Source organism: Lissotriton vulgaris, chromosome 9 (assembly GCF_964263255.1).
Source record: "Lissotriton vulgaris chromosome 9, aLisVul1.2, whole genome shotgun sequence".
Taxonomy (NCBI): domain Eukaryota; kingdom Metazoa; phylum Chordata; class Amphibia; order Caudata; family Salamandridae; genus Lissotriton; species Lissotriton vulgaris.
Window position 1 is genome coordinate 854,688,620 of NC_141697.1, and position 25,187 is coordinate 854,713,806.

At 42.8% G+C, this 25,187-nt stretch overlaps 1 protein-coding gene across 1 annotated transcript in view; it reads left to right on the forward strand.

Moving 5' to 3' along the window:
• The window catches only part of LOC147692363 (cytochrome P450 2G1-like), an 870,825-nt gene that overhangs the window by 521,977 nt on the left and 323,661 nt on the right, over positions 1–25,187 (forward strand). The window contains exon 6 of the mRNA XM_086938586.1: positions 20,757–20,933. Coding sequence (XP_086794712.1) covers positions 20,757–20,933 — 177 coding nt within the window. The remainder of the gene's footprint in view (positions 1–20,756; positions 20,934–25,187) is intronic.

The window sequence follows — 25,187 nt, forward strand, 5'->3', positions numbered from 1 at the left end:
TTTAAAGGAGTTGAAGTTTTCTGTGAAAAATCGTTTCAAATGTACCTTAGGTAGTATTAGTCAAAATGGCTGTGTTTCCCTCTCATTTTTCATATATATTGATGTACATAACCAATCAAATGTCAGCACATAAAAGTCAAAAATGTAAGTAACATTTTAATTGGTTGTACATTTCTAACCCTTTCATATGTGTTTTTGTCATGTAATTTACCTCAGGATATTTAGACAGGGCTACAGCCTAAATGGCTCAATGGAATACCATCAAATTTGGGATAATGGTAGGGACTGGTATGTAGTAGGGTCTATTCTATATTTGGTGAAAGTCTGTCCAGTAGTTTTTATGTAATTTTATTTCCCACATTTTTTTGGGGAGCGCTTACCGGTGCATGCCCCGGTACGCTCACCGGGAGTGCTACGGGAGTCCGACATTTTGTGTTTCGGTGGAATTGAGACACAAGATGGAGGACAAACAACGTTGGGAATGGGTAAAAGGGGGCACAGTAGACACCCCCTGACCCTCTAGGTTTTCTGAGGGGAGTTTAGGAGGGGCATATATGCCCAAAAAAAAAAATGTTTTTTAAATTTCGCGGGGGGAGCGCCCGGTACGCGCACCGGGGAGCGTACCGGGGAGCGTACTCTGGTGAAAAATAGTGAAAAAAGTTAGATAAAGATAATCATTTTTTCATTCAACTTCTTTCAGTCTTCCTGCTCACCCACACTCCCTCACTTTCCTTTCTTTTCTGGTTCACTCAGTCCCTTTCTGTCACTCCTTACTTTTCTCTCTCTTTCCTTTTTCTCTGTCACTCCCCATGTCTTTCCTTTTCTCAGTTACTTCCTCTAACACCTTTTCTCTGTCTTACTATCTATTACATAGTTTCTCTGTGTTCCTCCCTCTAGCTCTCTTTCTCTTTACACCACTCTTTCTGTCCCCTTTCTTTATGCTCACTCCTTCATTCTTTTTTTTCTTTTTTTGGGGTGTGCGCTAACGTTTAGTATGTTTTGATGGAGATATTATGTATTACTCAGACCGTACATTTGTTCCTTTTTTTTAGATTTACCCCTGATGAAGGGCTGATTGGAAAGCCCGAAATGCATAGGGATTTACAATTCAAGCATTTTGGAAATTATTTGCTACGTTTAACTTGCAACACATGAATGAACTATTGGAACCATTAATGAGATTAAATCAATAATGGATGAATCTAGTGATTTGGATTTACTTTATTACACCTTATTAAAAATGTTTACATTACATAGCTAGAGAAATTTGCTATTAAAAAACCTTTGAAATTCACTGAAAAAACCATAGGTTTCACATCAGTTATAGTTAGGAATTAGCATTTAAAAAGCCTATGAAATTCACTGAAAAAACCATAGGTTTCCCACCAGTTATAGTTAGGAATTAGCATTTAGAAAACCTTTGAAATTCACTAAAAAAAACATAGGTTTCACACCAGTTATAGTTAGGAATTAGCATTTAAAAAACCTATTAAATTCACTGAAAAAACTAGAGGTTTCACACCAGTTATAGTTAGCTGGAAATTTTACTGACATAAAACCATTGAAATTCCCACGTTATAGTTAGTTGGACTCACTATAACTTGCGTGCCTGCAATGCACTGCTGATAACGTCACATATTACATCACTCATGACATGGTCAGTGACATCACTCATGACATCACTGATGACACCATCCTTGTGACAGAGTGACAGACCTCCTTTCAGTGTAATGTAACCCTTGAAACACATAGTCAAAAATAGAAACTAACATTTTTAAAAAAATGGAGATACCCATACCAGTTACACCAACCAAATCAGTAATTCCACCATCTATATACACATCCACTCATTCACCAACAGTTCTATATAGTCACTCATACATATACTCAGTCATCATATGTAGTGATACACCTATACATCCTGTTACACACTGACAGTCATCCAAAAGTTACTCACACACATACTCACACATGGAAATAAACCATTGAACATCAATTTATTTGCATATACAAATATACAACTATACACACACTACCGCCTTACTTCTAAGGAAACTTACACATACTTACTCTCTTAAACAATCACTTATAGAAACACATACTTATTTAAACAGGAACTCTTTCAATCTCTCACTCTCACATATACTCACTTATATACATCAATACTCACATATACTAGATTAAAACATATGTCATTACTAATAAAGACACTAGTGAGACAGTCATTCACTCACTAACACACACATATACACACTCATCCACCCATACAGTCCTGCACATATGCTGTCTTCAAAACATATACAAACAGTGAGTCAGTCACCAACCCATGCAGCCACTTATACACAAAGTGAAACACTGATACATATATTTAAATATTTAAAAATTACTCGCTAATATATGTATTCACTAAGATACACTTAATAAGCCACTTAACCAATCAATTTTTTTTTAAAAACATCCATTTACACACTTATTTAACCATTTATTCTTCCATCGACCTTTACAAATACATATATAAAACATATTTATTTTTCAGAGAGACACACATTCACTGGATGGTGTCATCAGTGATGTCATGAGTGATGTCACTGACCATGTCATGAGTGATGTAATATGTGACGTCATCAGCAGTGCATTGCAGGAGCGAAATTATAGTGAGTCCAACTAACTATAACGTGGGAATTTCAATGGTTTTATGTCAGTAAAATTTCCAGTTAACTATAACTGGTGTGAAACCTCTGTTTTTTTCAGTGAATTTAATAGGTTTTTTTAAATGCTAATTCCTAACTATAACTGGTGTGAAACCTATGGTTTTTTCAGTGAATATATATATATATATAGTTATAGTTAGGACCTATTTTCCATAGGAAATCTGCAACATTCTATTTGGAATAACTTTGGCGCCGGTTGACAAATCTTTTGCGAAATTTTCAAAACTGGTGGGGCGCTCTGGTCTGCTACTATCCTGAAAGTCTGTGGTAATTTGAGAAGTGGGGGCTGAGAAAAAAGGGGGTCCTAAAACATGTTTTCCCTATGCAATTTTCCATAGTTACGGTTCATCACGACTACAGCTCGAACGGCTGAACGGAATTACACAAAATTTGGGAAAGTTGTAGTCCTTGGTTCAGACTCGTGCCTTTTGCTTATATGGTGTAATCTGTTCAGTAGTTCCTGAAAAAATCACCATTAAAAGTACATATATATCTATTGCCTCGGTGGATGCGCGTATCTTGCGCGTACACTAAGCGCACCTCCCGATCACGCGCTGAATGCTGATTGGCTGTGAAGTGGTTGTCAACATATTGAATCCAGCTAGTGTTGGCCGCCATTTTGAGTGTTGATACAAGCGAGGTTTAAGATAAATAGTAGCGGCCCCAGCGGGGGCTCGCTGGGGCCTCCGCAATCCCGGGGCTTCAGTTATGTTGAGAGGGGGGGCACAGTATCCTGTGGAAATAGGTCCCGGGGGTATTTGTTAAAAAATATAATAGGGGGGGTTCGCTGGGGCCCCCACAGTCCCGGGGCTTCACTCATGTTGGGAGGCAGGTGCAGTAGGCTGTGGAAATTATATCGGGAAAACAACAATGCAGCGTAATGCGGCTTTTCTTTAATATAATGTGAAATAATGTTTATTTATTAGGTAGTGTTCACTTTTGTTATGGATAGAGTTACTTTGTTACTGGAAATGTATTAATATGTGGGAGGGCGTGTTCTGTATGTGTGTGTGGAACAAAATTAACGTTTAATTGACTAAGGGGTTCCAACAACAAGCTTAATATTCATTGGGTGCGAACCATCAAGAGTAGAAGTGTTTTCTGCAATTCACTTCTGCTCCGGAAAGTAGCAAGGACATCTAATTGGCTTACATGTAGTAAGGAGGGCCTTCCTGAGCTTTATGTTGGTTGGTTGTGAACTATTGAAAGTAGAAGTGTTGCCAGCCATTCACTTCCTCTCTGCGGAGTAGGAGGGACATCTGAATGGCTGACGTGCTCTAAGGACGAGCTTCTACAGCTTAATGTTGATTGGTTGCGAACTATTGAAAGTAGAAGTGTGGCAAACATTCACTTCTGCTCTGTTTAGGAGGGACATCTGGTTTGCTGACGTGCTCCAAGGACGACTTTGCCAAGCTAAATGTTGATTGGCTGTAAACCGTTGAAAGTAGAAGTGTTGTCAGCGATTCCTTTCCTCTTCGCGGAGTATTAGGGACATTTCATTGCGTAACATGTTCCAAGCGGGACCTTCATAAGCTTAATGTTCATTGGCTGTGAAGCATCAAAAGTAAAAGTGTTGGCAGTCATTCCTTCCTCCTCTATGGAACAACATGGACATTTTATTGTCTAAAGTGTTCTGAGCACAAGTTTACTCCTTATTGGGTGGGAATAGTTCACTGTTGTTGGGCATTTTGTGATGCACTTCCAAAGGAGTATGGGAAAAGAAAGTAGTAGAGGGGAGGGTGGGAACACTATTAACTCTGTACAGTGGTCACAAGGTGGTGGACTGGGATTGTGAAGGTAAAAATTGTTTTTTATATGTTTTAAGGGCCATTTATATAACTGCAGTGGGGTGTACAAATCACAGCAAAAAAATGACAGTCTAGCGGTGTTTTTTTTAATCAAGTTTGCGGGTCGGATACTTCCCAGGAACACTATTTACTTATAATGTGGTGTTTACTTTTCTGATGGGGAGGTGTGGTTGCGCAGCAAAAATTCCAGTCTAGGTTTGAAACAGTTTTTATTTAGCCATTACAAATAAACTTTCTTCAGAAACTGACGCTGTATATATGAAAGGGGTGACAAATAAAAATGGAATTTCATAAACTATCAGTTAGGCGTGGCCATACCCTCCTTTTTTCTGCTATAGTTTGTAAAAGTGTTGCCCCATATTCTTGATAATGTAAGAGGGCATCAGTTACTTTTAGATAACATAGAATAGAAGTGCTACAACAAACACTCCTGCACTACATTATCTAAGGTGAGGAGAACAAGTAAAAACAGTTAAATACAATTGACTTCATATTACATAGAAATGTATGCATTATTAATGTTCAAATTTGTTTTTTGTAGAATTCAGAAACGTTCGGTCGTAGTGCTTAGAGGTTGCACACTGTTCCCTAACAAATCACATACAGAATATATAGGATAGTACTATTACTGGTCCTATATATTCTACAGGGAGAAGGTGAATAGGAACCACAACTGAGAAGAATAGAAATTAGAAAATAACATTCAGTAATGTAGGGTTTATCAAATATTTAAAGTAACAAAGTATGTATGAAAGCTATATTTTTTTATTCTGCAATTTTGTAAAATACGCTCACTGAAAAAAATATCTGATTGAATACGTTCTAATGTTTTGTAAGCTGTATTACAGTTGGAACTGACAAATCTCCTATTCTTCTTCTGTAACAATAGGACAATCTATTACAGTATCACAAATGACACCATTGTTACAGTAAAAAGAATAGGAAAATAAAGTTATCTATGGAACAGAAGATCCATAACGAAATACATTTGAGCTGTAATTATTTTCTGAGCTTCTTTTCTCTGGGACGTCGAAAAGTTTGATCTTCGTGGTGACAGGTTATAAACTCCTCTGAGATCATTATGACTGTGAGAATGATAACATACAAATTCACAGTATATGATCAAAAGGGGGGAACACACTAAAAACCAGAAGCTGGTGACGTTGCTTATATATCATTACTCTTTTTACCGACAGGTCATGAACTCCACTGAGATCAGCATAACTGGTAATATTATAATATACATATTAACAGTATATGATCCCTAGGGGAAAACACACTAACATTGGGAAGTAGGTGATGTTGATTGCAAATGTTTAGGGTTTCCGCCGACGGGTAACCAACACCTCTGAAGCGAAGTACAGTGTCAATATTATAATATAGAAAGTCACAATATATAAGCTGAAAGGAGCCAGAAAAGGAGTAATGTTTGTTGTTATCTATCTGTTTCGGAAAACAAGCTGCTGACGTTACAGAAAATACATAACACAATAACACTTTTTTCTAGATATAAATGTTTACATTTTGACAAATAGCCACAAATTATAACTATCTACTATGCCATAATGAAACAACTTACAACTCCAATATATGTTTTGTTGACGCAAAACAAGAATTTGATGCTACTAAAGGGAACCTTCATCACAGATTGGCAACGCAGAAATAACTCGCGAAAACGAAACTAATCGGACAATATGTGTGGTATATATAGTTTTTGGTTGTTTAGTAGTCTATGGAAGGAAGATGCGGCTCCGCCTATTTAGATGTCACGTTTTACAGTTTACACGTGCTCACGTTATAACTGTTTTACTGTGTACATGTTGGGAAAAGTTACAAACTGTGAAGCTGTAAAGGTTTCGATTTCCATAGTAACACGTATAAGGTCCTTATTATCTACATACGTTGGAGAGTTTAAAAAGTGTTACCCGGCAAACTGTGTCATTTGTATTCTCATGATTAAAAACATCTAAATAGAAGACATAACAAAATATTGTTTACAATAGAAGAAAAAAAAACGTGCTAATATTTGTCATCACTATGCCAGCATTTGTAAAGCGTAAGGATACCCCCGGAAAGGTATGCCGGCGCTTGGGGTGTGGGGAAGATTAAGCAAGGTGTTACCTACAGTGAAATAGTGGTGGGCTAAGATGCTGATGGACTTTGCAATTGAACTGTGAACGCTGTTGTTCGAAGTCAGGTATTATAGGTGCTGCGTCATACTTTTACCACACTTATATGTTAATTACTGTTAATTAAGTTGAAAACATTCTTAAATTATAAGTAGGGCTCCTGGTTTTATGTTTTTACTGATTTTTACAGATAAATACAGAAAGAAAAGTATTTATTTTCCTCTCTTTATTTATTTTAAAGTGTGGATAAATACGGAAATTGGGTTATTTTTTGAGCGATTCTAAATGCTGTCAACGATGAGTACTAGGCCAATAGGTCTGACTTCCTAAAAGTAAAAGGGTAAAAACAATAAAAGACTTTTAGAAAAGAGCCTTAAAGAGCAATATATATGCTCGTATAGGAAAACTTGCACATTTTAATATAAAGTTTGTATATAGTTTATCATCTAAAAGTGTTTAATTGATTGCATATTTATCAGTAAAATAAATGTGGAAATATACAAATTTCAGATTAATTTTTTTTATAAAACCCGAAATATATATGGGTAAATACAGATACAATTATTTAAAAAAAATATGGATAAATGCAAATGGAAATGTCCCAAAAATAAATACCAGGAGCTATCATTATAAGTTATAAAACACTACGGTTAAGTTTGTTTTCACTATAAAAAGTATACAACTGTTTTTAAAAATTACTTAAAAAACACTATAGGTTATAGCAGAGGTCTTCAAACTTTTGTCAACATTTTAAGGCATAATGACCCACTCCTGACAAAAATTTCTAAACCTGTAGGCAGGGCTACTGGAATTATGAGGCAGGTGAGGACCAAGTTATGCGACAGGCTTGACTAAATTGTGTGGGAAGAAAATGTAAATGATGCTATATGCTGCTGTGTATTTTGGGATAGCATTGCTTCATTATTTTGACATTTTTTACACACAGTAACACTGAGGAAAGATTTCAACCCATCATGTGCAAGTTTTCAACCCATCAGTACCTGTTTATAACCAAAATACAGCAATTAACATCGGAAAGATTTCTAGTCAACCTTTGTGAAGGGCCTTCCACTCCCCAGGAATACGTGCTGCCACATTAGAAGCTCACCTAGCCCTGGCCGGAAGAAGCAGGGGTCCCTTAAAACCCTAACGGTTTTGTACAGAGTTAAGCAGTTTACCCATGCAACTTTCCTCTCACCCTCTCCCTTCCATCCCTCTCTCCTCTCCCCCCCAGATCCCTCTCTCACTTTGCAGGCCATTTTCTTTTACCCCTTTTTACAACTTCTGAACTCTCCCCATTCAACCTCTCACTTCACCTTTATTCACCTTTTGCCATTCTGTCTTTTCACTTCCCTCATCTCTAACAGTCTCTCATATTTATCTCATGACCTCTCTGGCCCGTCACCTCCCGTGCCCCTCAGCACTTCTCCTTCACCTCGTCTCTTCATTAAAATTTTTGTCTATTTGTATCTTACACCTCTCCGGTCCCCCCATTCATCTTTCACATCTCCCCTTTGTTCTAACAGAAGCCCTCACCTTTGGCTCACACTCACTTCTTGTGTGACCATACTTCTCTTTGGCAATTCACATTTCTCCTCATCCCTGACATCTTCAATTGAATTCTCTTTCTCTCACTCCCTTGCTGTCCTCTCTCATCCTCTCATCGCTCCTCACCAAGCATACAGGTCGGACCTGTATGCTCCTCTCGGCCTGTGCCACTCTGCTTATTCTTCTTTAATTCAAGAAGGTATGAGTTGTCTGTCTCGCTGTTTTGGTGCAGGCAGCGCAGTTATGAGAATTGCACCCTCCTTTGCTCCACCAAGAATCTATTATCCTTTAGGAAGATATAAACACTTTTCTGTATGCTCTGTATGTTACCCCATTAGGGTGGTTCTCCTTCTCCTTCTGTGTGTTTCTCGTTTGCCTTCAGGCAGCCAATGGTTATTAGCCCCAGGACATCCTTTGGTAACAGTAGCGCACTACAAATGTAAATAATAATAATAGGCCGAAGCAGGGGAGTCACTAGACCGGAACTTTGTAGGAGGGGAGGCTAACACTCCCAGGCAGGGCTGGCCCTAAAACTGGTCTCACACGGTGCAACAGTCTTTCAGCACCTTTCTGACAAACATTTTGTTTTTTATAGTGCTACTTATAGTTTTCTCGCACATTAACCCTCTGCACTGTGTGGGTTACAGGAGTGCCCATGTGAGTGCATTGTGAGCTGTGCAACAGTGTGAGAGTAGGGTAAGAGAAGTGACTGCAGGATGAGTGAGGTGGCATATGAATTTGGGTGTGGATGCAAGTTCAGAATGGGACTAATAAATGTATGATTACTGATGGGCTTGTTTGAGTGAGTTGCATATTGAGCAGTGGGGGGACAGGTGAGCGAAGTGTCACATGAGTGCAGGATGAGTAGTGTGCTTGTGTGACTGCAGGGTGGGAGGTACGGGGTGAACAGCGCAAGTGCATTGTGAGTGCAGATTGATCACTGTGAGTGCATGGTGAGCAGGTGAATGATGTGAGTACATGGTGATCAGTGTGAGTGCATTGTGATCGCTGTGAGTGCAGGGTGAGCATGAAAGTGAAGGGCGAGAATGAGGAGAAAGTTGTCTCAATGCAAGGTTATACTAGTGTATGTTGAGGTGTATCTGATTGTCACAAGGATGATGTCATCAGTGATGTCATTTGAGATGTCATCAGTGATGTCTCTAACCATGTCATGAATGATGTAATATGTGACTTCATCACCAGTGGATTGGGGTCGCAAGAGTTACAGTTAGTACAACTAACTATAACCGCGAAATTTCAATGGTTTTGTATGAGTGAAATGTCCAGCTAACTATAACACCCCTGAAACCTATGTTTTTTTTCCAATGAATATATATATATATATATATATATATATATATATATATATATATATATATATATATATATATATATATATATATATATATATATATTCACTCAAAAAACTATAAGTTTTAGGGGTGTTATAGTTAGCTGGACATTACACTCATACAAAACCATTGAAATTGCTCCTATATAGTTAGTTGTACTAACTATATTTCGCGCACCCGCAATCCACTGCTGATGATGTCACATATTACATCATTCATGACATGGTCAGGGACATCAATGATGACATCTCAAATGACATCAATGATAACATCACTGATGTCTGAATTTCAAAGGTTTTTTAAAAGCTAATTCCTAACTTTATAAGGCCTGAAACCTATGGTTTTTTCAGTGAATTTGCAAGGTTTTTTAAATGCTAATTCCTAACTATTAAAGGCCTGAAACCTATGGTTTTTTTCAGTGAATTTGCAAGGTTTTTTAAATGCTAATTCCTAACTATATAAGGCCTGAAACCTATGGTTTTTTTCAGTGAATTTCAACGGTTTTTTAAATGACCATTTTTAAATGTATTTTTTGTTTTTTTTATACTGATTTACTACATTTTTGCAGGCAGTTGTTCAGAGGGCACGCCCCCTTTTCACAACACTCTGCAGCGCAACCCCTGGCGCATTTGCAGAGGAGGAACTAATTCCCCTTGCATACTGGGGGTCCATGGCGGGCAACTAGCCCACCAGGAGCCTCCAGTATAAGCCAGGGGGCTGCATTGCAGAGAGGTGTAATGAGGCCACACCCTTCTTTACACCTCTCTGCAACGCAGCCCCAGGGCGTGTTTGCAGAGGGGGAACTAATTCCCCTTGCATACTGGGGGTCCCTGGGGGCCAACTAGCCCACCTGGAACCTGCAGTATGCGCCAGGGGGCCGCATTGCAGAGAGGTGTAATGAGGGCACACTCTTTTTTACAACTGTCTGCAGCGCAACCCCTGGTGTGTTTGCAGAGTAGGAACTAATTCCCCTTGCATACTGGGGTTCCCTGGGGGCCAACTAGCCCACCAGGAGCCTCCAGTATGCGCCAAGGGGCTACATTGCTTTGCCCCAGGAGCGGCAGTCCCCGGGAAGTGTGGGGGGGATTGTGGACCCCCACACTTCTTTATCACTATGCCCCCCCGATTTGGTCCCCCCGTGGGGTAATTTTTTTAAAAACAGACCAGGTTTTAAAAAAAAAAACGTGGTCCTTTTTTGTCCTTGTGGGACCACCTGGACAGGCCTAGGGTGTCAGGGTATATCTAACCTGCCCCCTTCTTGTGTTCTTCACATTTGTTTTTTTGCTTTCTTTTACCTTTGTCTATCTAGCACAAGATGGATGCCAACACTTCCTGGTTAGAAGTGTTGACAGCCAATGAGCATGCAGCTTTCTCGGGAAGGCATGCTGATTGGCTGCCACTGTATGTCAACACTAGCACAAGATGGATGCCAACACTTCCTGGTTAGAAGTGTTGACAGCCAATGAGCATGCAGCTTTCTCGGGAAGGCATACTGATTGGCTGCCACTGTCTGTCAACACTCCAAACCAGGAAGTGTTGGCAGCCATTTTGTGCCTCGGTAGAACTAAGGCACAAGAAAGCAGTGAAACAAAGGTGCAAAACACGCAAAGGGAGCAGGGTAGAAGCAACCTGACCCCCTAGGCCGCGGGGTACGTGCACTGTACGAGTACGGTAAGCTTTATGCGCGTACCCCGTGATTTAAAAAAAAATAAAATTGGGGAGGCCTGGGGGGTCTTTGTAGGACCCCCTGAGCAGGCCTAGGGGGTCAGGGTGCTTCTACCCTGCCCCACATTTGTTTTTCTGCTTTCCTGTGCCTCAGTCTACCGATGCACAAGATGGCTGCCAACACTTTCTGGTTAGGAGTGCTGACAGACAGTTGACAGCCAATTAGCATTCAGCTTGTGCTCCGAAAGGTACAGAGTACAGTAAGCTTACAGTAATCTTACAGTAAGCTGCTATAAATATATATATTTTTTCTCTTTTGATTTTCTCAGGAACTACTCGAGGGATTTACACCATTTAAACAAAAGGCACTTCTGCATGCCAGTCCCTACCATTTTGCCAGTTTGGTGTAATTCCATTCAGCGGTTCCGGCTGTAGCCGTGCCTGAACGTCCTGTGGAAATTAACATGGGGAAAACACGTTTTGGGACCCCCCTTTTTTCTCGGCCCCCGCTTGACGAATCCCCCCGACACTTTCAGGGAAGGAGCGGAGCGGAGCTGGCCTAAATTTTGGAAAATTACACACAAATTCCTCAACCGGCGCCAAAGGTATTCCCAATAGAATGTTGCGGATTTCCTATGAGAAACTAGGTCCTTACTATATATAGCTAGTGGTGACCGCCAGTAGGTAATATGTATATATATAAATATTCATCACAAGGTTCGCGTTGTACCACTGCCTTCCAATGGTGGCGGGCTCCTGTCAAGGTCGAGACCCCCAACATACACAAACACCAATCCTTAATGTAGAAAAGATTGCGCCAAGCCCAAAGTCCTTTTTGACGTTGTTTATTCAATCCAAAGCATATGGCAAACACAGCCCTCAAAGCATATGGAAAACACTGCAGTGTTTGAGTGTTTGCCATATGCTTTTGATTGAATAAACCACGTTAAAAAGGACTTTGGGCTCGGTGCAATATATATATATATGTATTAATTTAATAAAAGTTAACTTATCTGAACAACTGCTGTGGTGCCGTGACTTCCGCTTAGGAGAGGGCGACAGGAATCCAAGGGAAAAAAAAAATTATATATATATATATATATATTCGTCCGAAGTTGCTCCAGCGATATGAGGCCGCAGCTCAAAATGGGCTATAAATTATGTCCCGAAGACAATCGTGAGCAGGCAACCCACTGGAGGGTTTAATTTGTGTTGAAAAGGACTACGTTGCCCAGCATGCAAAAGGAAAAAAAAGGTACTGTGTACTTAAGGAACAATGAAAGGGCGGCGAGTCATGCACGTAATTGGTTTCTGCTCACGAGGCCTCTGATGAGATGGTGAGAGTCCATCGAAACGCGTCAGGCCAGGGACACGAACACGGGAGGAAAAGCTGTCGGCTTCTAAACAAATAAAGATGTTTCTTTCACCTCAATGGGAGTGCGGCCTCATATCGCTGGAGCAACTTCGGACGAATGTATACACGGCGTGCCTCAGGCCGTGGAGGCGGCGCACCACCTGGAAGAAGAATCACCGGGACCGCTCGAGAAGGACCCCCTTCTGGAATTGGGCAAATTGAGGTGCTAAAATTTAAGCTGACAGAGTTTCCTCCGGGGGCTCAATATGGGCTATAAATTATGTCCCGAAGACAATCGTGAGCAGGCAACCCACTGGAGGGTTTAATTTGTGTTGAAAAGGACTACGTTGCCCAGCATGCAAAAGGAAAAAAAAGGTACTGTGTACTTAAGGAACAATGAAAGGGCGGCGAGTCATGCACGTAATTGGTTTCTGCTCACGAGGCCTCTGATGAGATGGTGAGAGTCCATCGAAACGCGTCAGGCCAGGGACACGAACACGGGAGGAAAAGCTGTCGGCTTCTAAACAAATAAAGATGTTTCTTTCACCACAATGGGAGTGCGGCCTCATATCGCTGGAGCAACTTCGGACGAATGTATACACGGCGTGCCTCAGGCCGTGGAGGCGACGCACCACCTGGAAGAAGAATCACCGGGACCGCTCGAGAAGGACCCCCTTCTGGAATTGGGCAAATTGAGGTGCTAAAATTTAAGCTGACAGAGTTTCCTCCGGGGGCTCAATATGGGCTATAAATTATGTCCCGAAGACAATCGTGAGCAGGCAACCCACTGGAGGGTTTAATTTGTGTTGAAAAGGACTACGTTGCCCAGCATGCAAAAGGAAAAAAAAGGTACTGTGTACTTAAGGAACAATGAAGGGGCGGCGAGTCATGCACGTAATTGGTTTCTGCTCACGAGGCCTCTGATGAGATGTTGAGAGTCCATCGAAACGCGTCAGGCCAGGGACACGAACACGGGAGGAAAAGCTGTCGGCTTCTAAACAAATAAAGATGTTTCTTTCACCTCAATGGGAGTGCGGCCTCATATCGCTGGAGCAACTTCGGACGAATGTATACACGGCGTGCCTCAGGCCGTGGAGGCGACGCACCACCTGGAAGAAGAATCACCGGGACCGCTCGAGAAGGACCCCCTTCTGGAATTGGGCAAATTGAGGTGCTAAAATTTAAGCTGACAGAGTTTCCTCCGGGGGCTCAATATGGGCTATAAATTATGTCCCGAAGACAATCGTGAGCAGGCAACCCACTGGAGGGTTTAATTTGTGTTGAAAAGGACTACGTTGCCCAGCATGCAAAGGGAAAAAAAAGGTACTGTGTACTTAAGGAACAATGAAAGGGCGGCGAGTCATGCACGTAATTGGTTTCTGCTCACGAGGCCTCTGATGAGATGGTGAGAGTCCATCGAAACGCGTCAGGCCAGGGACACGAACACGGGAGGAAAAGCTGTCGGCTTCTAAACAAATAAAGATGTTTCTTTCACCTCAATGGGAGTGCGGCCTCATATCGCTGGAGCAACTTCGGACGAATGTATACACGGCGTGCCTCAGGCCGTGGAGGCGACGCACCACCTGGAAGAAGAATCACCGGGACCGCTCGAGAAGGACCCCCTTCTGGAATTGGGCAAATTGAGGTGCTAAAATTTAAGCTGACAGAGTTTCCTCCGGGGGCTCAATATGGGCTATAAATTATGTCCCGAAGACAATCGTGAGCAGGCAACCCACTGGAGGGTTTAATTTGTGTTGAAAAGGACTACGTTGCCCAGCATGCAAAAGGGAAAAAAAAGGTACTGTGTACTTAAGGAACAATGAAAGGGCGGCGAGTCATGCACGTAATTGGTTTCTGCTCACGAGGCCTCTGATGAGATGGTGAGAGTCCATCGAAACGCGTCAGGCCAGGGACACGAACACGGGAGGAAAAGCTGTCGGCTTCTAAACAAATAAAGATGTTTCTTTCACCTCAATGGGAGTGCGGCCTCATATCGCTGGAGCAACTTCGGACGAATGTATACACGGCGTGCCTCAGGCCGTGGAGGCGACGCACCACCTGGAAGAAGAATCACCGGGACCGCTCGAGAAGGACCCCCTTCTGGAATTGGGCAAATTGAGGTGCTAAAATTTAAGCTGACAGAGTTTCCTCCGGGGGCTCAATATGGGCTATAAATTATGTCCCGAAGACAATCGTGAGCAGGCAACCCACTGGAGGGTTTAATTTGTGTTGAAAAGGACTACGTTGCCCAGCATGCAAAAGGAAAAAAAAGGTACTGTGTACTTAAGGAACAATGAAAGGGCGGCGAGTCATGCACGTAATTGGTTTCTGCTCACGAGGCCTCTGTTGAGATGGTGAGAGTCCATCGAAACGCGTCAGGCCAGGGACACGAACACGGGAGGAAAAGCTGTCGGCTTCTAAACAAATAAAGATGTTTCTTTCACCTCAATGGGAGTGCGGCCTCATATCGCTGGAGCAACTTCGGACGAATGTATACACGGCGTGCCTCAGGCCGTGGAGGCGACGCACCACCTGGAAGAAGAATCACCGGGACCGCTCGAGAAGGACCCCCTTCTGGAATTGGGCAAATTGAGGTGCTAAAATTTAAGCTGACAGAGTTTCCTCCGGGGGCTCAATATGGGCTATAAATTATGTCCCGAAGACAATCGTGAGCAGGCAACCCACTGGAGGGTTTAATTTGTGTTGAAAAGGACTACGTTGCCCAGCATGCAAAGGGAAAAAAAAGGTACTGTGTACTTAAGGAACAATGAAAGGGCGGCGAGTCATGCACGTAATTGGTTTCTGCTCACGAGGCCTCTGATGAGATGGTGAGAGTCCATCGAAACGCGTCAGGCCAGGGACACGAACACGGGAGGAAAAGCTGTCGGCTTCTAAACAAATAAAGATGTTTCTTTCACCTCAATGGGAGTGCGGCCTCATATCGCTGGAGCAACTTCGGACGAATATATATATATATATATATATATATATATATATATATATATATATATATCCAACCACATGAGTCGCTGTAGAACCTTGCCACTTGCCAAAGGCGGGCCTCGAATGGGATAGCGAATCCCAATAACATCCAACCAAATACCCTCTCCAGTAAGGAAAAAGAAATCCGGGCCACTTTAAAGTGCAAAGCGTGGTTTAATCAATGGCTTTCTCGACGCGTTTCGCAGTAAATACTGCTTTTTCACGAGACCGAACCAACCAGGAAGTGCAAGTTATATACAATCACATGGTACAGTCACATGGTATTTAGAATCATACACATGGAAAACAGACTACCAGTAAATTCTCGGGCTGTGTCCTATGTAAACAAACACTCGTTGTGCAGAAGAATGGACATAATAAAGTGATCATAAAATGCAAACAATAAAGTTGAGGTGCACAATGCAGTCTCGTGAGTTCTCATGCAGCCCATGGAAAAGTGAGACGGATATATCGCTCCTAAGCGTCTAAAGGTTAATTCATGGTGCTGAATACCTTGTGGTGCCGTAGCGCCCGGGTGGGCGAGGCCACTTCATAAGGAAGTTCGCAATTCAGTGGTCGCTGATAGTTAGACATTGGGTATTAAGTGCAGCCCAAGTGGGCACAGTGGGCAAAAAGAGTGTCCAAACGCAGTGACTGCACGAGAAGGTGGGGTTTCAATCCATACAATTGGCACCTTGACAGCCGTGAATTGATTCATTCATACTGTCCGTTTCAGTGATTGCGCCCAAGTGGGCAAAGCCAATCCCTTATGCAATTTCACAGTGAAGTCCATTCATACATTTCATGCTCATCCGAGGCTTATATTCTGGACAGATTCCCAGGCAATTCTGTAAACCAAACAAAGTGAGAGACATGCGGTGAGTGATAGTACTCAAAGTGACAAATTGATAACACAATCATTGGTTTAAAAAACGGCAGACATATACACAGACAAAAACCGCATGTTAACCTAAATGAACACTCAATTCCTCATGTAAATTGTGGCCATTGGGTTGGGTTGTCCTATACTTGATGATCAATCTTGATTCAAGTCTTCTCATCTCTTTTATACGGTCTCCCCCTCGTTCTCTTGTAGGGACTGTTTCCAGGACACAGAACGAAAGTAAATTGGCATTACTTTTGTGGTGCGTGGCGAAATGCCTAGCAATGGGATATTGCTTATCCCCATTGGTTATGGCTCGCATATGTTCAAGCACTCTTTTCTTGGCTTGGTGTTTGGAGCTGCCAATGTAATGCAACTGACAGGGGCACTTCAGTGCATATATCACATGGTCAGTTAAACATGTCACATGCTTTGTAATTTTGAATTTATTAGTATCTTTAGACAGTTGTATTTCCTTTATGTTTTTGCTGTTGCGACAGGCTTTACACCTGCCGCAAACGTAAAAACCTTGTACTGGGTTTCTCTGTTTGATCGTCTTGGGTAAGAGAGTCGAACAGAGAAGATCTTTCAGGGATTTCGGTCTTCTGAATGTCAGTTGGGGATGCTCAGAGATTCCTGGAGCTAGATCTTTATCAAGTTTTAAAATACTCCAGTATTTACTGAGAGCTTTCCTCACCCCCTTCGAGTCACAATTGTAATCAGTGATAAATCTGCTGAACACACCTTTATTAGACTGGCTCTCTGGCGTATTGGGGCTGAGAAGGCTTGTCCTATCTCTCTCTTTTACTGTGGCCAGAGCCCTGGCTATGCATTTGCGGCCATATCCTCGTTCTTTGAACCTTTCACTCATGACGGTCACCTCTTTGTTGTAGTCTAGTTCATCAGAGCAGTTCCGTTTAGACTGAAAATGAAAGGGACTTTGACAGCGAAATGGCAAAGTTTGAAATTAAGCTTGAAAAACTGGAGAAAGAAATACGGGACAAAAAAGAAAGTAAATTCATACGTGACCGCAATGATTATGAGCGCGGCCAAGTGTGGACCTTTGCTAAAAGATACGATCATTTGCGATCTAAAACCATACAGGAGTCTACACCTCCCCCTGCTCCTAACGGGACAATTGCCACAAGAAACAAAGATCATGGTGATACAATGAAACCTGCTACAACTTCAACTGTGTCGAGCGCTTTACCAACATGCAATCCTGAGCTCATGAGCCCAAAAGAGAAAATTTTAATGGAGTTCAATATGGTGGCCCAGGGAAGACTAACTGGGCAAAACAAGCCATCCGGAGGAGGAAAAGGACGAGGTCAAGGCGGGAAAGGCGCCGGAAGAACCAATCTGAACATGAACACCAGCAACATATCGAGCCCAGTGGGATCCAGGACAAGGGGCCAGAGAAGAGGAAAATAATGGAGTCCAACACTATCATCAACCTGTCCACCCGTCTGCATGCATCAATCCCTTGCTGATGGGGAATACAGGTGTAAAGGCTATTTACATCAAGTGTCATAAACAACCATTCAGGGTCCCAGGGCATGTTATTAATTTTTTGTAAGAAATGGCCAGAGTCTCTGAGATAGGATGGTAAGTTCAACACCAAAGGTTGGAGAAAGAAGTCCACATATCGACACAGTTGAAGTTGTAGCAGGTTCCATTGTATCACCATGATCTTTGTTTCTTGTGGCAATTGTCCCGTTAGGAGCAGGGGGAGGTGTAGACTCCTGTATGGTTTTAGATCGCAAATGATCGTATCTTTTAGCAAAGGTCCACACTTGGCCGCGCTCATAATCATTGTGGTCACGTATGAATTTACTTTCTTTTTTGTCCCGTATTTCTTTCTCCAGTTTTTCAAGCTTAATTTCAAACTTTGCCATTTCGCTGTCAAAGTCCCTTTCATTTTCAGTCTAAACGGAACTGCTCTGATGAACTAGACTACAACAAAGAGGTGACCGTCATGAGTGAAAGGTTCAAAGAACGAGGATATGGCCGCAAATGCATAGCCAGGGCTCTGGCCACAGTAAAAGAGAGAGATAGGACAAGCCTTCTCAGCCCCAATACGCCAGAGAGCCAGTCTAATAAAGGTGTGTTCAGCAGATTTATCACTGATTACAATTGTGACTCGAAGGGGGTGAGGAAAGCTCTCAGTAAATACTGGAGTATTTTAAAACTTGATAAAGATCTAGCTCCAGGAATCTCTGAGCATCCCCAACTGACATTCAGAAGACCGAAATCCCTGAAAGATCTTCTCTGTTCGACTCTCTTACCCAAGACGATCAAACAGAGAAACCCAGTACAAGGTTTTTACGTTTGCGGCAGGTGTAAAGCCTGTCGCAACAGCAAAAACATAAAGGAAATACAACTGTCTAAAGATACTAATAAATTCAAAATTACAAAGCATGTGACATGTTTAACTGACCATGTGATATATGCACTGAAGTGCCCCTGTCAGTTGCATTACATTGGCAGCTCCAAACACCAAGCCAAGAAAAGAGTGCTTGAACATATGCGAGCCATAACCAATGGGGATAAGCAATATCCCATTGCTAGGCATTTCGCCACGCACCACAAAAGTAATGCCAATTTACTTTCGTTCTGTGTCCTGGAAACAGTCCCTACAAGAGAACGAGGGGGAGACCGTATAAAAGAGATGAGAAGACTTGAATCAAGATTGATCATCAAGTATAGGACAACCCAACCCAATGGCCACAATTTACATGAGGAATTGAGTGTTCATTTAGGTTAACATGCGGTTTTTGTCTGTGTATATGTCTGCCGTTTTTTAAACCAATGATTGTGTTATCAATTTGTCACTTTGAGTACTATCACTCACCGCATGTCTCTCACTTTGTTTGGTTTACAGAATTGCCTGGGAATCTGTCCAGAATATAAGCCTCGGATGAGCATGAAATGTATGAATGGACTTCACTGTGAAATTGCATAAGGGATTGGCTTTGCCCACTTGGGCGCAATCACTGAAACGGACAGTATGAATGAATCAATTCACGGCTGTCAAGGTGCCAATTGTATGGATTGAAACCCCACCTTCTCGTGCAGTCACTGCGTTTGGACACTCTTTTTGCCCACTGTGCCCACTTGGGCTGCACTTAATACCCAATGTCTAACTATCAGCGACCACTGAATTGCGAACTTCCTTATGAAGTGGCCTCGCCCACCCGGGCGCTACGGCACCACAAGGTATTCAGCACCATGAATTAACCTTTAGACGCTTAGGAGCGATATATCCGTCTCACTTTTCCATGGGCTGCATGAGAACTCACGAGACTGCATTGTGCACCTCAACTTTATTGTTTGCATTTTATGATCACTTTATTATGTCCATTCTTCTGCACAACGAGTGTTTGTTTACATAGGACACAGCCCGAGAATTTACTGGTAGTCTGTTTTCCATGTGTATGATTCTAAATACCATGTGACTGTACCATGTGATTGTATATAACTTGCACTTCCTGGTTGGTTCGGTCTCGTGAAAAAGCAGTATTTACTGCGAAACGCGTCGAGAAAGCCATTGATTAAACCACGCTTTGCACTTTAAAGTGGCCCGGATTTCTTTTTCCTTACTGGAGAGGGTATTTGGTTGTATATATATATATATATATATATAAATATCTCCATCCTCTGAACCGAGGGGGTTGAGACAGGTAAGTCATGCCTGTTTCCATATTCTTTTTAAAAAAAATTATATATAGTGTAGAAAGAGACCCCCCATACTACGTAAAACTGTGTTTGATTGATATACACCTGAAATACCACCTTAATGTTAATAGTAGTAACTTTCTGGTCATATTTTAATTTGAATGTTTACGCACCCCTTAAAGCTAGGAGGTTGGTAAAAGTACTTCTACAGAAATTATCTGCCCATTGTTCTGAATTACATGTATTCTGAGAATTAAACCTATGCACAGGTATAAATCTATATTTTCTGATATCTACACATGCAATTTTACCTTTGTGAGTTGGGTTCTAAAGGTAAGCCAGAACTACTCCTGAAAGTTAGGATTACATGAGAGGTACAACAGGAGTAAGTTACAACTACCCATAGCAAAATCTTTGTGAGTTAGGTCATAACATTTAATGATTTGAACCACCCCTTTGCTACCTCAATGCTCCTCCTACCCAATAAACGTATTACCAGTACAATAACACTATTGTCACATCAATTCACTTCCAGCTTCCTGCAACAGCACAATTACAGTCCATTACACTGTATACAATTATGAACTTAAAAAAGGAGAAAAAGAAAATGTATAACAAATGTATTTTACTATACATATCTTTTGCCTAGATGTATGACACATATCCACGTTTGATGGATTTTCTACCAGGACCTCATCACAAAATATTTAACATCCTAGAAGATCTTCTGGCCTTCACTGAAAAGAAAGTGAAAATTAACCAAAGGACTCTGGATCTCAGCAATCCTCGGGACTACATTGACAGCTTCCTCATCAGAATGGAGCAGGTAAGTGAGGTGTCCTTCAAATCAGATATAAATCGTTAGGCTGTAATGACAAAGACCATTACTAGAGGTCCCTCTAGTCCAGAGTTCTTCAATCTGTGGGGTGCGACCCCCTGGGGCGGCGCTACACCGTCTCAGGGGGGGGGGCGCGCACTCCTTCCTAAAATCTCACCTTTGTCCTCTTCAAACAAACGGCGGAGTGGAGCTGCAGGGACCCTAAGAAGGAGTGAAAACCATTAAAGCCTCATTGACAAGAAAAAGGTCTTTTAAAGACCTGTGAAATACTTGCGGCTGTGTGCACGGGAAGCTGTCTCATCCAGGCTGCCACACACGGGGTGGGGGGCCATCCTGGTACAGCTGAAATGCTTTAGCTGCAGTGTGAGGCAAGAAGCCCCCTTTGCTAAAACTGAAAGCAACTATTTCAGAGCAGAGGAGATTCCTTGCCTCACACTGCAGATGAAATGAATGTTGGTTACTTGCTTTCAGTTTTAGCAGAGAAGGCTTCCTGCCTCCCACTGCAGCTGAAGCATTTCAGCTCTAGGAATTTAACCCAGGCGACAATGTTGCTTTTTAAATTATACTGGCAGGAGCACAATGATCACAGGGCTAAAAGTGTTTTAAGTTGCCAAAAGACAAATCCCAGTCAGGTTTTTATACAGCCTGAACATTGTTTGACACTAAATATGGGTTGGAAAGAAGTATGTATTCATTTATGATGTGACGTTTCTGTCTTTATTCCCTTTTATTATCAATCATATCATTCAGGAAGCCCTAAAAACACAATTTAAAGGGCCTTCTATTTATATTTGCTGTTCAGAGTATGCACAGATAAGTGCTGAAAGTAGAGCTTTAGGCGGCTGCTTATTTTTGTACCACCTGGGACATCAAAATAATGAGCTGGCAACCCTAATCATACAACTGGAAGTTTGTTATAAGATCAGCCCAGTATTTATTTATTTCCTCCACCCTCGATCCCTGGTTAATGCCATAATTGCAATAGTTTAACATATCTAAAACCCTGCGCTGCCGTCAATAGCATGCTGAGTTACTGCAAGTGTCTGGCAATGCACCCTGCATTCAGACAACTTGCTCCTCATTCTCGCCCTTCACTTTCATGCTCACCCTGCACTCACAGCTATCACAATTCCCTCATACTGACCCCCATGCACTCACACCATTTACCCTGCACTCAGTGATCACTCTGCTCTCACAATGTACTTCTGCGGTTTTCCCTGTACCTCAACCTGCAGCCATACAAGCACACTACCCACCCTGCACTCATGTGACACTTCACTCACCTGTCCCACTCACTGCTCAATCTGCAGTCCCACTTAAACAAGCCCATCACTAACCATGCATTCATTAGTCCCACTCTGCACTAACATGCACACCCAAATTCATATGGTCACCTCACGCACCCTGCAGTCACTCCACTTACCCTACTCTCACACTGTTGCATACCTCACTGTGCACTCACATGAGCACTCCTGCCACCCTCACAGCACAGAGGGTTAATGTGCCTGCTACAAAGAAGGTGTACCATGCAGATCAAGGAACTGAGTGGCATATGTTCAAGGAAGTTGCGGAGTGAGGCGTTAGCAGTCATGGGTTAAGGCCGCTCTCCGCCACTTCAGAAACTGAAGGCTGCACCATATTTACAACAATATGGTGCAGCCTTGCGTTTCCCCTGCGCTTGCGCTACACTTAGCAGCGTAGCACCTACGCAGACACCATTGCGCCATAGTGCAAGGGTGTCTGGGTGCAGGGAAAAGATTGTTTATGTACAGGAGGGGGACCTTCCTGTACATAAACAATCTTTAAATGCCATTTGTCTCACTTCCGTGTGTGCTACTTAATGCAGCACACACAGAAATCACAAAATGGATTTTTTTTAAAGATTACAAATACAAGGCATTTTGCTTTTTCCATGTGTGCTGCCCAAGGCAGCACACATGGATGAAGCAAAAATGAGGAGAAATAATGCATTTCTCCTAGTTTTGCCAGTTTAAGACCAGGTTTTCCCTGTTCTTAATTTTAACGCTGCCTCACTTTTACTCTGCCCTTGTAAATAGGGCGCAACATCAAAATCAGTGCCTGTTGCAGTGAAACACCCACTGCCCACCCTTTCACGCTAAGCATAGCATTAAAGGGGGCCTTATTTACAAGGCAGCGTTAAGCCAAATTAAGTGGCTTAACTCTGTCTTGTAAATACGGCAATGCCCCTATCGCCACCACAACGTCGTAAAAAGTGATGGTGTGGTGTCTATAGGGGCTTGTACATATGCCCCTGAGTATGATGAAAATTATATGTTTGCCAGAAAGGTGCTATAGCGAGATGAGGTGCATTGCTGGTGAGTGGTAGTGAGGGAATTCATGGAGAAGGAGGAAACAATCATTGTTTTGAACATTATTTGCCGGATATGGCCCGGGATAAGCGGGTGGCGGTCGATTATGTAGTGTACCAGATTCCAGAAAGTTCTGTCAGGTGGTGGGGGGGCCCCACATTTAAAAAAATTCAGCTGGGGGGGGGGCTCAACCTTCAAAAGTTTGAAGACCTCTGCTCTAGTCAGACAGAAGTCCTTGCTGTAAGTAGGTGTAGTACCGTAAACCTTTACTGGAGGTCCCAATGGCTTCCACTACTGCCCCTTCAATGGTGCAGTACAAGAGAATCAGTTAGGGTAGCAGAGCCTTGACCAGGGTTGTAGCTACACCTTTGCATTTAAAAAGTGTCAGTTTAATGAATTTGTAGATGTGAACATGCATACATGGTGATGATGTTTCCCTAAAAATGTCGCGCTTGAAATCATCTGGACATCACAAACTATGATCTGGAGGTAGTTTCTATTTTGTCCATCTTTTTGCAAACCCTTGCAGATTTAGGGGCCGATCAGGATTGCGGTTTTTCCGCATCCTCGGGGCCGGCGGAAGCCACCGCCGGCCCCGAGGATGCGGAAAAACCGCAGCGGACTGACCAAGGACCCACCGCCACATTAGGATGGCTGGTGGGTCCTGGTTTCCGTCCGCAGCTTTTCCGCCGCGGTTGGCTTACAACCGCGGCGGAAAAGCTCTAATATGGTGACGGTGTCTCTCAGACACCGTCCACCATATTAGGATGGGCAGTGAATTATGCTTTTCCGCGGCGCGTTTCCCGCCGTGGAAAAGCATACGGAACTTCACTGCGGGGGCCCGTTGCGGGCCCCCTAGGTGAAGGGGGGGTGGGGGGTGCACATGGGGGGTACCTATGGTACCCCCCTGCATTTGCATGCAGAAAGCGGCAGGCACCGCACGGTGCCTGCCTCTTTCTGCATGCAAAAGCAATGCGTGCATTTTTAACATTGCCGCGGGTGCAGCTTGAAGCTGCACCCGCCGCAATGTTAAAAATAGAGGATGTGACCGCCAGGGTGGCGGTCACATCCTAATTGCACAGGAGGGAACTCCGCATGCCATGCGGAGGTTCCCTCCTGCTCTGGGGTCGCGGACGGACGCAAGTCCGTCCGCGATCCTGATCGGCCCCAAAGTTTGTAATCATGATCTCTCTAATGCATGTGGTTATAGTTTGGGGTTTACGGTGTTTGGAGGGTGGGCAAATGATTTAGGACTTGATTCTCCACTTGTTAACTGTGAAAGGGTTTTTACATATTAAATGTTTTTTTTGCTTTATATCAACTTTAATATGTAAACAAGCAAATGTTATTAACTGTGTATTATTCATGCTTAGAGCTCACTGTATTCTCATCTTAGGACTTTAGGGGAGAACTGGCCATAACCATCTACAGAAATGGGAACATCCTAGTCCCAGCCTCAGAACAAAACCTAACGATTTTTAACTGATACTTCACTGCACTCTGCACCACCCTGCCCTCTGGTGGCATCCCTGTCCCTTCTACCTATCAACCAACTTCTCCTATCTATCGCAATGAGCAGATTAATGCACCCACACCACCTCCCTCTTGCAAGGAGCAGATTCATGCACTCACATCCACACCTCCACCCAAAACCCCCAACTCTCAACTCCTGCACGCGGTATCCTCCCACACCCCCGTCCACCCAACTCCACTGCTGAATGCCTGGATGCTACTGTTTTTCACGCTCGACCCCGTCTTCTCCTCAAGTTCCCACATCTCCTTCAGCCACACCACCGAACTCCTCTGGACCGACCACTGCTGCATCCACTTCACCTTCCAGAAACCCACCACACACCACCACACCCAACAGATTCCCCGCCACTGCTGGAGCAAAATCACCGAACACCAACTA